Source organism: Molothrus ater, chromosome 2, assembly GCF_012460135.2.
Source record: "Molothrus ater isolate BHLD 08-10-18 breed brown headed cowbird chromosome 2, BPBGC_Mater_1.1, whole genome shotgun sequence".
Lineage (NCBI taxonomy): Eukaryota > Metazoa > Chordata > Aves > Passeriformes > Icteridae > Molothrus > Molothrus ater.
The window spans coordinates 69,565,473-69,579,633 of NC_050479.2; the positions used below are offsets into that span (position 1 = coordinate 69,565,473).

Consider the following 14,161-nt stretch of genomic DNA (forward strand, 5'->3'; position numbering starts at 1 on the left):
TTTGAAAGGAAAGGACAACCCTGTGGTAAACAGAATCTCAGACTGGAAATCCAATCCCTTCCCAGAAGATTGAGGGATATGATGTAACATGGGTGGTTTAAGCAGAAATGATTTTCAGAATTTTGATTTCTGGAATTCCATGAAACAGGTTAAAAGATGGGCTACCTGCTGCTGAGAAATGTGCCCGGTACGTGGTTAAAGACTATTCGCTAGTCATCAAGGATGTTGCTGAGGAGGATGCTGGAAACTACACCATAATACTGAGCATTCCACAGTGGAACTTGTCGAAGAATCTTACAGTCGCGCTTACTGTAAATGGTAAGTTTGCAACATGTTCCCATGTTTCTCCTGAACATGTAAGTGCTCCATTTTCTCTGGGCTGGATTGTCACCAATCTTGCACACATCAGGGAATTGTGGGTCTTCTTGCTGACTTCATGGACCCAAACTCAAGCCTCAAATGCAGGGTGAAGGATCCATCTTTGAACCAGAAGATGGACGCTGGTTTTCATTAGAAGTGTTTCTGTCCTCTGCAGCCACATATTTGCTCCTGATGACTTGAATGTGTTACTAACCACTTGTCTGACTTAGGACTGCTATTTTCCTTTGTTCTCCTGGGGATTTTTCTTGTTACTCACACTGCAAGAATGTAGTATTTTTATACTCATGCAATATGTGGGAATTAAGCTGGTTTTAATAGCTTTCCAATTTTTGCCCTTTCCAGTGAAACCGCAGATATACGAAAAGGCCGTGTCATCATTCCCTGATCCCAATCTGCATTTACTAGGCAGCAAACAAGTGCTGACATGCACTGTGTATGGTATTCCTCCACCTAAAATTACATGGATGTGGTTTCCCTGTAAACAAAACCATTCTAAAACAAGGTAAGACAACATCTTTACTTTTATTTAGTATGTCTTCTTTTACTATTACACCTAATTTTATTTTTTTTTGCAAGAGTAAAGCTTACTGTAAACATTGCTTGGTTAATAAAAATTGTCTACTTTTAATCGATATAAATTTTGGTGGACATGTAGTCACAATGCAACTTTTTCTCCATCATTATTTGAAAATGGAAGCCAGAGTGGTTATTTAGTATTGTTATTTGGGTTTATTTACAGTTCACTACTATTCATGCATGCAATATTAGTCCAGAAGTGATAATTGCTTCTGCATTTTCATGAGAGAAGACAGTGTCTTGCAAAGTTCACACACTTTCACATGGAGTTTTCCTCCATGCTTTTCTCCACACACAGTGACTCCTATGTGTGGTTTCTTTTGAAATCAACAGAAAACATCGTAGAAACTTCTTTTATGAAGGTCAGATCTGTCCTGTGATATGTTTATTCACAGATTCAGTTCAGCAAGCTAAATGTGCCCACCATTCTCCAGATGATATTTTAAAAGGATAAAGAATAAATGGCACTATGCAAGCTTACTTGACGCTGATGTGGTGCTCAACTAATCCTCTTTTTACATTTTAGGGTTTTTTTAACTCTATTTCTTATGATTAGGAGCTTGTGTTGACTCACTTATCCACAGCTCTTCCTGCATCATGAGATCTGACACAAACTTAATGATTAACACTCAACCTCCACAACAGCATTATCATTAAGTTGCTATTGGAGAGTTCAAACAGGGAAGGTATTTGGATCACAGCCCAATCAAGATATTTAAAAACCTGACAAGTTTAACACACAACATTTTCTCAGTTTCAGTTGAAGAATAATCACACTCCACAGGATTTCACTTTTTTAACGCTTTCATAGAACTGGGTTTTAGCACCAGGCAAATATTTAAGTATGTGCTTAACTGCAAAGGTCCAAGACACGTCCTTCAACTGAACAGGACATCTCAATAATGAGGGTCTCAGTACTAAACATCTCAAACTAAGGATACTTGTGAGTGCTTTGATATCAGTGAGAGAGTGGTCAGCGCTTCGTAGAAGCAGAAGTTATTTCCCCGCCCCCGCTATGTCCTTGGGATTATGCTAATGGCTGTCTTTTTGTGCCCTTCTCACCTTCTCACCAAGAGGTGGCACTAGCAATCTCTCCTCTTGCTGGAACAGGTATTACCTGAAATTCTCCATTTCAAGGACAGGTGAGAGCTGCATTTCCTCTGTCTGGTGTGTTACCTTACAGCGACAAGTTACAAAACTTATTTTTGCAAATAGATGTAAGAGAAGAGAAATCACATCTTTTAACTAGAGAAACCTTGAGAAAGGCATATATGAAAATTTTCAGTCTTTTAGTTTTTTTCAAGAGTTTTACAGCTATGAATAGTCTGGATTGAAATCCAGTGCAGGACTGAAGAAACAGTTGGTTCTTCCTTGGGAGTCGAGGTGGTGCTCATCTTCTGTCAGATATTTCCTTCTGTTAGAAGCACAGGTCTGCACTCCAGCACAGGACAGTGAGTCTTCAGAAGAGGAACTGACATTTGCATGCAGGTGTTCAGTAATGTGCTGAACTGTAGACTCCATTAAATGCTAATTAGGAGTGTGTTTGAGCAGGTGATCAAAGGAGGAACGTAACAATTTGAATCAGCTATTGGCTCTGTTACAATGTTGTTTCCAGACTGGCTTCCAAATTACCTTCATAATTGTTCTGTGATGATTCCCTTTAACCCTCTCCCCTTCCTTCTCCTTTAAGTACTCATTGAAGAAGTATCCTGGAGAACAACATTTTTAATGCTTTGCCTAAAAGGAGTGGGATGATTTCCTCTGAATAATATGACAATTAACTATTGAAGAAAGACAGAAATACATTACATTTTGTCTCCTGCTCCAGGAAGGGAGCAGAGTGGAGTACCTCAGCAGCTGGCACACCTTGCTCAGGCTGATATCTGTTCAGGTGTTCTCCCTAAAGAACTGGAAAACCCTTTAATCCCACCTGTTTCATTATACTTCCCTCTTTGTGTGATGGGAGGTTTGCCTAAACAAGAGATTTAATGTGTGTGTACCTTGTGCAGGAGATAAGAAACATATCTTGTTCTGCCATTACAGCACTTTTTTATATTTATCTGCCCAATGTCAGGTTTCCAATACTAAAATGTTGCTCTATTTGTGGTCAGGCAGTGCTTGTTTCTGTACACAGATATACCAGGTACTTTAGGCAATGAACCCCACAGGTTACCCTTCAGTGTGAGGTAGTAGAGATTGTCAGGAAATTTCCAAGTCCCATGTCATAGGACAGAGTGTGCACTCTGACAAAAAGATGCTGTTGCTGCAAAGACTTTGCAGGACACTGTTGTCTCCAAGATCTGTTTGCTCCAATATTTCTTTATATGTGTGCTTAACTTCACACCACTTGAGCACTGTCTCTGCTAGCTGGGGACTGACTGCCTAAGTTAGATGCTTTTATTTTTGAAGGACTGTTGCCTATGGCCTCCTTTAATAGCAGCTATTAGGTTGTGTGGATACTTCTTTCACTTTATTTTCCAAGCAGTATTTCAGTTACAAAAATCTAAAAATACCTCAATGAATTCCATTGCTTTTAAAAGCAGGTATAGTTCAATGCTTTCTGATTGATGCAATCAATTTGCATAACCCTTCTCTCTGCTTCACTCAGGCCAGTAACTGGAGACTGGCCAATTTAAATAATTTCCATAGTTTCCTTGTAGTAAATAACAATTAAAAAACTGATAACATTGCTCAACAAATGTGAATTTTTGAAATGTGGAAAGACCAACATAATTAAAAATTCCCTGTTCTTTCTTTTCTGTTACAATTACTTTGCTTAATCTAACTCTTGCCATTTATCAACCTTTTTAGCTAGCTAGCTAACTAGATATGTAGGTGGAAAGATTCTCTTCTGATGTTCACCCAAACAAGGAAACATAGAAGAGTCAAGGAAATTTGTGTAGGGCAAAAAAGCAGTATTCTGGGTTTCTTTAAGCTTATGTAGAGCTATTAAATTTAGAGATGCCAGCCAAAAGACAGTAGAAGACACAATGCAAAATAAAATTAAAAGTAATTTAAAAAATATTGGTCTGTATTAAATGACTGAGAAAATGCTTTTCCAGGGCTATCTTACTGCAGCATATGCTGCTGCTCTGTAGAACATTCCCAGGCTGGGCAGTCCCCAGGTGTTCAGGAGATACAGAAGTGCACAGCCCTGTGGGACACTTATCCTGAAGTGCCCAGCAGCCTCCTTAGCCTCTTTTCTACCCCTCTGGAGCCATCCTATCCATCCTGAATTTGCCTCAGGCTGGGTTGTCAGCAGAGGTGTGTGGGGGCAGGCAGCAGCAGGGCTTGCTGAGGGTCTCCAGAGCCAGGCAGGTTGGGATCCACACAAACAGATCAGTTCTGAGGCTGCAGAACAAGCCTCTGCATGCCAGGAACATGCTTGATGTTAATGGTTCTTGACCTGAATCTCTTCAGTAGATTCTGTTTATCTTAAACTGACCTGGCAGAAATTGTCAAGAAAGGCATGTGGGATACTGCTATTGCTCACTGGAAGCACTGGCTAGCTCAGCAGCTGTTCAGTGTTGTTTGGGGCCAGTTTCTCTCTCTGGACATTTCTATGTGGGCAGTTCAAGAGAGATCTCCAACCTCTGCCCAAGGTTTGACTGATTGGCCCTTCAGAAACGGCAGACAGTTGCAACACTGAAATTCTAGCATGGGTATTTTAACTCTCCCATCACCTTGCTGCCTCCCTCCTCTTGAGCGATCAGTTTTGTTTAGCCTCAGACTGGATGTTACGTTATTATTTTATAACCCTGCCATCCCATCAATCTGTGTTTTTTTGGCTTTTGGTTTTAGGGTTTTTTTTTTTCTTTTTTTCCTGTGTGTGTGTTTGCTTGAGAGAAATGTAACAGTATTATGGAGCTGCTTACAAAAGCAAAGTAGATGGGGAAACTGGTACATGATTCTCTGCTCTCCTGACTACAGTGTCAAGATGTGAACTCTACTTGGTGGTAAAACCACCTGATGGTGGGATTGGAGATGGAGGGCTGAATACATGAAGTATCTGGGAAGAAAAAAGCTTGAGGTGCTCCTTGAAACTTTTGCAGAGATACAGAAAGGCTGAAAGTGCATGGCCAGACTCCCAGCAGCTTCAGTGAAAGAGAAGGCAGGCCATGTGTGCATAGCAGTCTGATTGCATTTCTGCATTGTTTGTGTCAGGGTATTAATAAGGGATTGAAAGGCAGAATCATTAGGATGTGCTTGGATAGATGATCTGGGGAAACCAGATTTGGGACGTCAGTGAGGTATGTAAAATGAACAAGTAAAGAACAAATGTTAATTGTACTTAATTAGGAATGTACTGAACCACCCAAATTTAATTGTTGGATGTCTGCAAATATTGATGCCCATTAGTTTGCCCACAGTGACTTGTTTTGTTCCCTGTGCCACCTTCTATTTTCAGGAAGGGAAAGGCTGAGTCTTTGGAGCTGGTATAAGTAGGTCAGATGCCATTAACAAACAGGTAGTTCTAAAATGCCTTTGCTTAATTTGACATGTGGCTGAAGCCTCAGCTCTACCTTCACACTGACTGAGGCTCTGGTGGCCTTTGTGCCTTCCACCCTCTGCTACAAGAAAATCATCTTACAGCAATCTAGTAATGTAAAGGTACTTATGGGTACACCAAAAATCCTACTGGCTATTCCCTTATTTTGGTGGGGTTGGGGAAATAGATTAGAGTAAATAAGAGTCAAGCCCTGTGGTTTTTTACATAACCTTAAAAAAATGCAGAGGAACTGTCACAGGTGTACATTGCAGCAGCATGGACTTCCAGGGAACTTGAAGCCAAAGGAAAAAAAGGAGTGAAACAGCATCTGATCTGCTTCAGCCTGAATAAGGAATATGCTCAAGTATCTCATTCTGCACTTTCACTGGGAGCCAAAAGCCAATGCTTGCTTGTGAACACATTCTTTCCTCTGAGTAGAGCTAAGTCCTTGTTTTCAGTCACTATTATGGAATTTATAATATTTTTTAATATTTTGTTTGCAAAATGCCATTTGAATCAGATCTGGCACATCCATATGTTTACGTAAGCTTGACAAATACATGCTTTATACTGAGTACAGTTTGCCCAGTCTGTCCACAGGGTTACACATTGACGAATTTATTCTGCAAGTATAAATTACTTCATTATGGATCTTAGTTGAATCAGAACCTTAAGCTTTCAAGTTTCAATGTTGCTAGTTTCCAGATCACTTCAAATGAAATTTTTAAACAATTAAAACAAGAAGCATTGTATTATTTATTTCGTCACTGATCAATCTTCAAACATAAGAGCTACAGCAGGATCCAGATGGTTGGGGATACTCTGCTTAGTACCACGCTTTTATTCTCACTTGCCTATGTTGGGGTTTTCTTCACTTGGTCTTTTATTTTTTCCCAGTTTCTTTTTTTTACTTTTGCTGCCTTCACAGGGTGGTCTCTTGGCTTTACTATGTGTAGTCTGACAGCCCGCCTTAAGGAAAAACACTTCAGGGTCACGTATGGTGGGATGTTTCTGCTTGATCTTTTGCTCGGTGTGGCCCAGCCCATAGGAAGCAAAGTGTGTGACAGGCTGCTCGTGGGGACTGCACGACGTGAGCGAGGCCCCGCACGCTGGCAGCCTCCGAGCCAGTGGGGAGTCCCAGCCCGTGGCCAGCAGCCTGCTCCTGCACTAGCAGGGGCTCCTGGCCAAAGGAAGGCACCAGGTCAAGCTCTGTGTGTGCTGAGGAGTGATTATGAATGGAGTGCTATTACTGGATCGAGTACACCTTTTACAAAAATATACAAACTTTAGTTAGCATCCTCTTTCCTTTTGTGTGTACGCCTTTCAAAAAGCCTTTGCAGAAGGCTTTGAACAGGCATGTGAGGTAGGATCGTGCTCAAAAAAAAATATTCAGTTAAAAAATAGAAAACAGAGGTTAAGAGGGAACACCCAGTTCTTGCAGTGTAGGGAGGTGATCAGTGAAGTTTTTCAGGAGCCGGTGCTGGGGTCTGTACTTGTCAACACGTTCAGAAATAACCTGGAAAAGGTGGCAAGGAGGTGACAGTGTTTGCTGATGATGACAAGTTGTTCAGATTTGTAAGGATGAGGGGCTGATTACAATGAAATGCAGAACTCTATGAATCCGGGTATCTGTCTGAGTGAAAAAGTGGCAGGTGAAATTCACTGAAGATAAAATGTGCATGATATACATAGGGGAAAAAAAAATCTTGCTTTCGTATGTAAAATACATGTTAAAAAGCTGTTGGCTGATCATTACTACTACAAAGGGGGATCTGAGTGCTGTGATAGATGGGTTTGTGAAAGTGAACACCACTATGAGAAGCTCAAAAAGAAAATCAAGTGTTAGGAATTACCAGGAAAGAAACAAAGACCACAGTATAGAACACCATGATAACTCCACAAATCCATAAATTATCTGTGTCTTTTATGCTATGAGCATTTCTGATCCTTTCATTTCAAAGGATGCAGCCAAACTGGGAGGTACACCAGGAATAGCATCAAAAAGGATCAAAGGAATTTCAGAGAATGAGAGGAATGTGTGAAGGATGAGCAAAGAGGGAGATCAAGACTCTTGCAGACTGAAAAAGAAGTGACTTGGGAGCTACAGGATAGAGAGTTACAGACTTGTGAAAGATACATGTCTGAGGATCAGTTGTGTATATCTTTTCCAATTCAAGAGGTAGGGGCCATTAGATGAAGACAGGAGGAGCAGAATTTGGAACTGGAAAAGGATTTAGCTCCTCATGTAGTGGATAGCATAGCTGTGAATCTCCTTGCCAGAAGATTTTAGGGGCTTGAAAACTTTCTACAGTCTTGGAAGAGAAGTGTAGAAACAGTCTATATTGTGGGAAGTTCCTGAGCTGATAATAATTGGTGACTGGGGGAGTATTAGAAGGAAATATCTGAAGTTAGTCCCGCTCTTACTCATCCCCAACCATCTGCACATGGTCATTGTTGGTACAGGATATGGGGTAGATGGATCCTTGGTCTTACATCCATGCCTGTCAGTATTTTTTCTTCCTGTTTTCCCTCTAATCAACTCCCCTCTCTCCTTAAAAATGTTTCCCTCCATTCTTTCTCATCCTTTCCTTGTTTTCTGCCTGGACTTCAGTCCTCCACTCCAGTCAGCGGAGAATTGCTCCCAGATCCCTACTTGAAGAGAAGTTGAAAACAAATCATCTTGAAAAAACAAAACCTCAGTGGGTCAACAGCTTGTCTGTCTCCTTTGCTAATCATTGGAAAATGGAAAGGGTGAGAGTTGTGCTTCCAGCTTGTCAGCAAGATGGGCCATATGGAGGACTGTGTAAATAGGCTACTGAAGAGTTACTCCTTTCTAGAACCAAGAGGATCCAGATAGGACAGAAAAGGAAAAAAGGGGAATTTTGGCTTTCTGAGAAGTAAGGAGTTGTGGATACGTGGACCTTGGAATATTATAGACTTAAGGTTTTGTCTAAAGTTGAGTGAGCTATTAGAAGTGAGTTGTGCAAGGAAAATAATTTACACTAGAAGGATCTGAACAATATCTTGGACTTTATTTACAGGGAACATAAATTGGAAATAAAAAGAAACTAAGTGCAAGAGTGGACATTGTATGTAGAGGTTTTGTGGACTTTCTCTTTAGGATTCTGACTGTTCAACTAAATTGCAAGATCCTCTTCCTTGCAGTACTTCAGACTCTCAAAATCAAACACTTTTTTGCCCTGAAAGAAATTCTGGGTGCTTATGGAAATCTCATGGGATAATTCTATAGTTCCAGTCAACATCCTGCTTCTTTGTGCAGGACATGATTTTTGCTTTTGCACAGAGAAAGTGGAGGCTGAATCACAGTGGCTTCATGGGAGATGAGAGTGAACACTTTAGTAAAGGAGGGAAGAGAAACAAGGAAGGAAGGTAGGTTTGGCTGAAATATGATGGTGTTCTGTGTCCATGAAGAATGCTAAGCAGTGTGAAGCAGAAAATTAAAGATCAAAAAGCAAAATATAATCTTCTGATAAGACAAGGTGAGAAAATTTCAGATAACCTCAGTATGTGTGGACACCTGAAAAATGCTGTTATGTTCCCTAGAGGCCAGAGCATTCAAGTGATGGCAAAGAAGTTGGAAGCAAAATGAGTTTTTTTGATTACCCTCAGTCTCAGTCATTTGCATTTTTTGTTGCAAGTAACCGGTGTTGCAGGGTGCTCAGGTGTGCAGTTATAGAAGTGTTTTTTTTCCTGTGGAAATCTGAGTGTGGGATGATGAAACACTGAACGTTGGGGTAGGTAAGATTGCTGTTGGCCTTGCATCTTCTTTTGAGATAGCTCAGATCCATCAGCTTTCCAGGCACCAAACTGGAATAGTTAAGGGCAAGTCATAATGTTTGGAAAGGATGAGTATGAAAGGGAAACACCATCCAGTTATCTGGCTGCATATCAGTAATAGCAAGAAAGGCAATGTGCAGCTATCAAATGCTTCCTTTTTTGATAGAGCCATGAAAGTACACAACAAAGCTCTAAATGCCATCTACCCTACTCTTTTCAAAGATACCTCCCAGGAGAATGAGGTTTTGGAACATCAGGGACCTGATACTAAATAAATAAATAAACAAATAAACAATAAACAATGTAAAATATATCCTGTTCCTACCACCTGTAGTTTTCCTCCTAGCCCCACCAATGCGCATATTAGGGAAGGTGCTTGGGATGAGCTCCCAGCTGCAGTTTTGCCAGTATTTTGACCTCTAACTGATTGGTTTTGACCTAGAGCAGGAGCACCTGGACCATAGCTTCTTAGAATCATAGAATCACATGCATAGACAAAGCTGGCAGGGGGCCAGCACATGTTCTCCTTCCCGCACCCCCATAAAGCACGTTTTACAAACTGTACATGCTCCCTGCTACTATTTTTCCTCTCTGTTTCCTGCTCCAGATTGACTCAATATTCCCAAGGACACGTGGCTACGCCAGCCCTGTGCTATCAATCACACAGCACTGGACACTGAGGTGCAGAGCAGGCATGGCCCATGCCATTCAGATTTTTTTTTGGCAACTTGCAAATAAAAAACAATTCCTATGTATTCTTTACAATTCCAGGAATTTCCAGAGTTCCTGTCTTAATGTTAGTGTCATTGCCATTGCCTCTTAAAAGACATGAGTCAGCCCAACTTGAATTTGTAGTAACATTGCCCTCACGCTGTTAGGAATTGCTGCCCTATAAAAAGGATAGCTGCTGAGAAAAGTATGTTGGCTGCCAATAATCACTCTAAAAAATGGGCACTGTTGGTGACAGGATGGTTTCCTCTCCCTCCCAACAAATCTACCCCAGTGAATGAGAGTGTGAGTGAGGCTGCCAGGGGCTTTGCCAAGAGGAATGCTTACTTTCAGAGTTGAATGTTGTTGCAAGTAACTGCAATTCAAGTTACACAAGGTAACGATTGCAATGGCCTCTGGAATCACACAGGAGGGCTTGGGAGGGAGAAGCTGGGGAGACAAGGAGACAGAAGATGAGTATTTTTCCAACTGATCTGTGGATTGAGGCTCTTTCAATGGTATTTGTTGTTGCACTGCTTGAACTGAAAACTGCAGTACTGTCTTTGGCACGGGGAAGATGTGTCTGGATGGGCTAGACCTGGGGCTTTCAATCAGAACTGACTGTCATACATGAGGTCAAACCATCCTATGAGTAACTGGACAAATTTTTTACCTCAGCTCCCATGCTCTGCTATAAACACCGAGCAGCTTTTCATCTGAGACCAATAGTTTCATCTGCAGGACTTCAGCTTGGAGCTGGTTTGTAGTGTGATTTCAGTGAAATACATCAAGATGACATGAAGTACACTCTTACCCTGGAAACTTTTCCCTGTTGATAGTTATAAATACACCATGCTATTGTGCTTGGCATGCTGCATGCTAATAGAAGTGAGGGCTCTGAAACTCATTAGGAAAGGGAACGGGCTGCGGAGCGGAGCGAGGACAGTGTGGAGCGAAGGCTGATCACCACAGCCCTGTCCAGAATAGGCCATGGGAGTTTTCTTATCTCGCTTTGGCAGGAGGTGCTGCTAGCTTCCTGTGCGAAATCACGAGCATATGCTGCTTTCCTCTTGTTGTTTGGCTTCCTCCGCTACACAAGACGGTTCCCAGCACTGTGATTATCTTTGCATCTTCAAACATGGCACACTCTGCTTCCTCAAGGGCTTGATGTATTCTCGAGTAGCAGGCTGGCTCCCCTCCCCCCAGCCATTTCTCCAGGGCCCCCACGGGTGCCAACTCCACACATCACAGACCCTTTATAAAACTGGACTTACCTCTGGTTGCATAACCTACCCCACAGCCTCTCCAAATCCATGTAAATTCCCGAAGCTCTGGGTGATGAGCAGGTCTGACAGCAGAACTCACCCTGCCACAGGCAGAGCCACTCTCACCCCTCTTTCCCCCAGTGCTGGGCTTCTCTGAAAACCTTACAGAGAATTAGTGGCTCCTGTTTTTACAAAAGGATAGCCTTTTTCTCAGGCTCTTGACACAAAGGCCAATGCGTGCCTGTGCGGGTGCACACCTGCAAATGTGCATGCCAGCACGCATCAAGCATATGGGCAAAACTACTTGGGGTGTGATTAACCCAAGTGCTCTGCTTCTACCAGCCCTCCACCAAGGCAGCAGAGTCTGATTACCTCACTTTGAAGTTGTGTAACTTCTGCAAACGTATGTTTGTACACACACCCCTGTTAGTGTTTCTTACATGGGATCTCTACACAGGCAGAGTTGCACCCACAAAGGAGAAACATGAAAGGGTCTGCAGGGACACAGGTGAAAGAAATGCATAGAAGTGTTCTGGCAGATATCAGCTTGCTTATCAATCCCTGTGCACGCTGTGTGCTCGTTCACTAACCCAGCAGTAACCCTGCTGTAAGATTTCCTGAAGATGCAAAGCACCGAGGCTCATCCCACAGCAAAACATTTCAGGAATTCATGTACTCTGGAGAGATATCTGGAGTAAGATTCAAATACCTAAAATGCAGTGGGATTTCCCTGCAAACACAGACAGTTCCTGCTAAAAATGCAATGCCCTTGTTATTTTACTGAGTGGGTAGTTTGAAGAAATTGGTAATTTCCTTGAAATCAGAAAAACATGCAGCTGATGTTATGTGAGGACACACTCTATGAAACATCAATCAAGTTAACAGGAAGATGATTGCCTATTTTGGTTCCAGCCAGCATGGATTTTTGTGTTTTCATTTTTCTCTCTTTCTTTCCAAGCATCTGTGCTTAACGCAAACATTTGGTTTCATGATTACATCTAAGTTCAGCAGAACCCTTTCTCTTTCTGTTACAAAATGCCAGTTGTTAGAAGCTGAGGTCAAGTTAAGAGGCAGGACTCTTGACTCATTTTTCCCTTCCCCATCTCTACCTGATGCTGTTGGCTTAGGCAGCATCTTTCACATGGCACCCTTTGCAGCAGAACGAGGTGGGATGACGGAGTATTAACCTGAGTAGCCAGCTCAGGATAGTGGACACAGCTCATGTGCTGTCCCTGAGCTATTTTAGTGCATTTGAGGTTAAAGTGAAGGGATTTAGCAGCTGATGAGAGGAAGCATCTGGTTCTGCATCCAAAGAGATGAGTCTGAGTCTTGTCCTGGACTCTCTCTGGCAGCCATGCTGCAACTGATCCATAAACATTTGCTGATCCAGCAGTCAGTGGAGCCGAAGTTGTGTGTACAACAGTACTCACACCTCCAGCTGTGTGCTGTTGGATGCAGCATTCCCAGCTTGATTGTGACTCCTTTTTTATTAAAACCATGGACAACAGCTATGAAGAGTATTTGATTTTCTACTCTAATTGCATTAACGTTGTAATCGCCAGTTTGGATATAGAATGGAATGTGACGTCAGTAGAGTTCACATATGCACCTCCAGGGCTAATCTAGCACTTTACATGTGTTTTTCTTGTTATTGTGATGTTATTGTAGTTATGATGGTGGTTTGCATTCTGGTATTAATGAGTAATCAGCATCTCATTGTGCTAAGCATCAACAAAGACATAGCACTGTCCTCCTCCCTAAGACATGGCAAACTAAATATATACAGTCTTTTTAAGGAATTGTGAGGAAGAGTATAATAATAGCAACTGAGTCTGGAGGCTCCTGAGCTGTAAGAAAGGAAATTGGAGATGCTTTTCAGAGATGCACAAGCAGCTTCTGAATATGCATTATGCCTTCTTTGTGTCCTTTATCAAAATATGTGTAAGGACTTCTATGGTAAAGAGTACAAAATTTCAGCACTGTAACAAAGAAACATAAACGCATTCTGTGGGGACAAGAAAAAAAAAAATTAGGAGGCACCTTTTAATATGCATGAAGTGGGATTTTGGTGTCTCTGTTTTCCTGTACAGATTGCATCCAGTCACAAATGTGCTTTTGATACTGCCTGTTTGTGTGTCTGGCATCACAAATTGAGTTTTGATAACTTCTATGGCATGAAAATGTTACCAGCTTAGCCAAATTATCATGCCTTCTGTGTTTTATTCTTGCTACAGAACAAGACTTCTTAAAGCTTTAAATGTGCAAAGTAAATGGCCTCTACCTTTCTGAATAATTTTAACCAATTTTCCTCATCTGAGTGCAACAGGTGCCCTTATTAATGCACCTATCTTTCATTTACCCTTGCGTCAAAAATAATGAATTAGAAGTTGGCTTTTAAACCAGAGTCTGAAAGATGTGGTTGTGTAGATAGGGCTTTCCTGCCAGGCTCTTGCTCCCTGTCCTCTCTCCATGCATGAATTGTCATTGCCTTCTCCTGGCTTTTTTTTTTTTTGTCTTTTCAACACACTGATCCTTTCAGTGCACATTGTGAAATTTGGGCAGCCCAAGCTAGTTTCCATGTCATTATTTCTTTAAGCTGTAATATCTGCTAAGTCATTGGCCAGTTTGACGTAAAGCTGCACAATTAAAAACAGGCATGTAAAGCTGGTGTACCATTGGTACTCTAAACAACACAAAGTTTACTGTGCAAAGCAAACTGCACAGTTTGACTGAAGGGAAATGAACCTCATTCTTTGGTCAAGATTGCATCACATTCTGTTTTTCAGTCACTCGGCTTTAAAGTTCATTTCTCCAAACAACTGTTATACAAGTCAGAACTATTTGATTACAGATATTACAGCCATTATCTTTCAAATCCAAGGAACATAGTGTATTTGAAAGAACTTCATCAAGCTGAAGGGTTAATCTCTGCCAGTGATGCTGG

The 14,161-nt window shown here is 41.6% G+C and overlaps 1 protein-coding gene across 1 annotated transcript in view; it reads left to right on the plus strand.

The window, feature by feature from the left end:
• Positions 1 to 14,161, plus strand: part of FLT1 (fms related receptor tyrosine kinase 1) — a 108,675-nt gene that overhangs the window by 36,490 nt on the left and 58,024 nt on the right. The window contains 2 exon segments of the mRNA XM_036404076.2: positions 149 to 318; positions 724 to 883. Of these exon segments, the coding sequence (XP_036259969.1) occupies positions 149 to 318; positions 724 to 883 (330 nt within the window).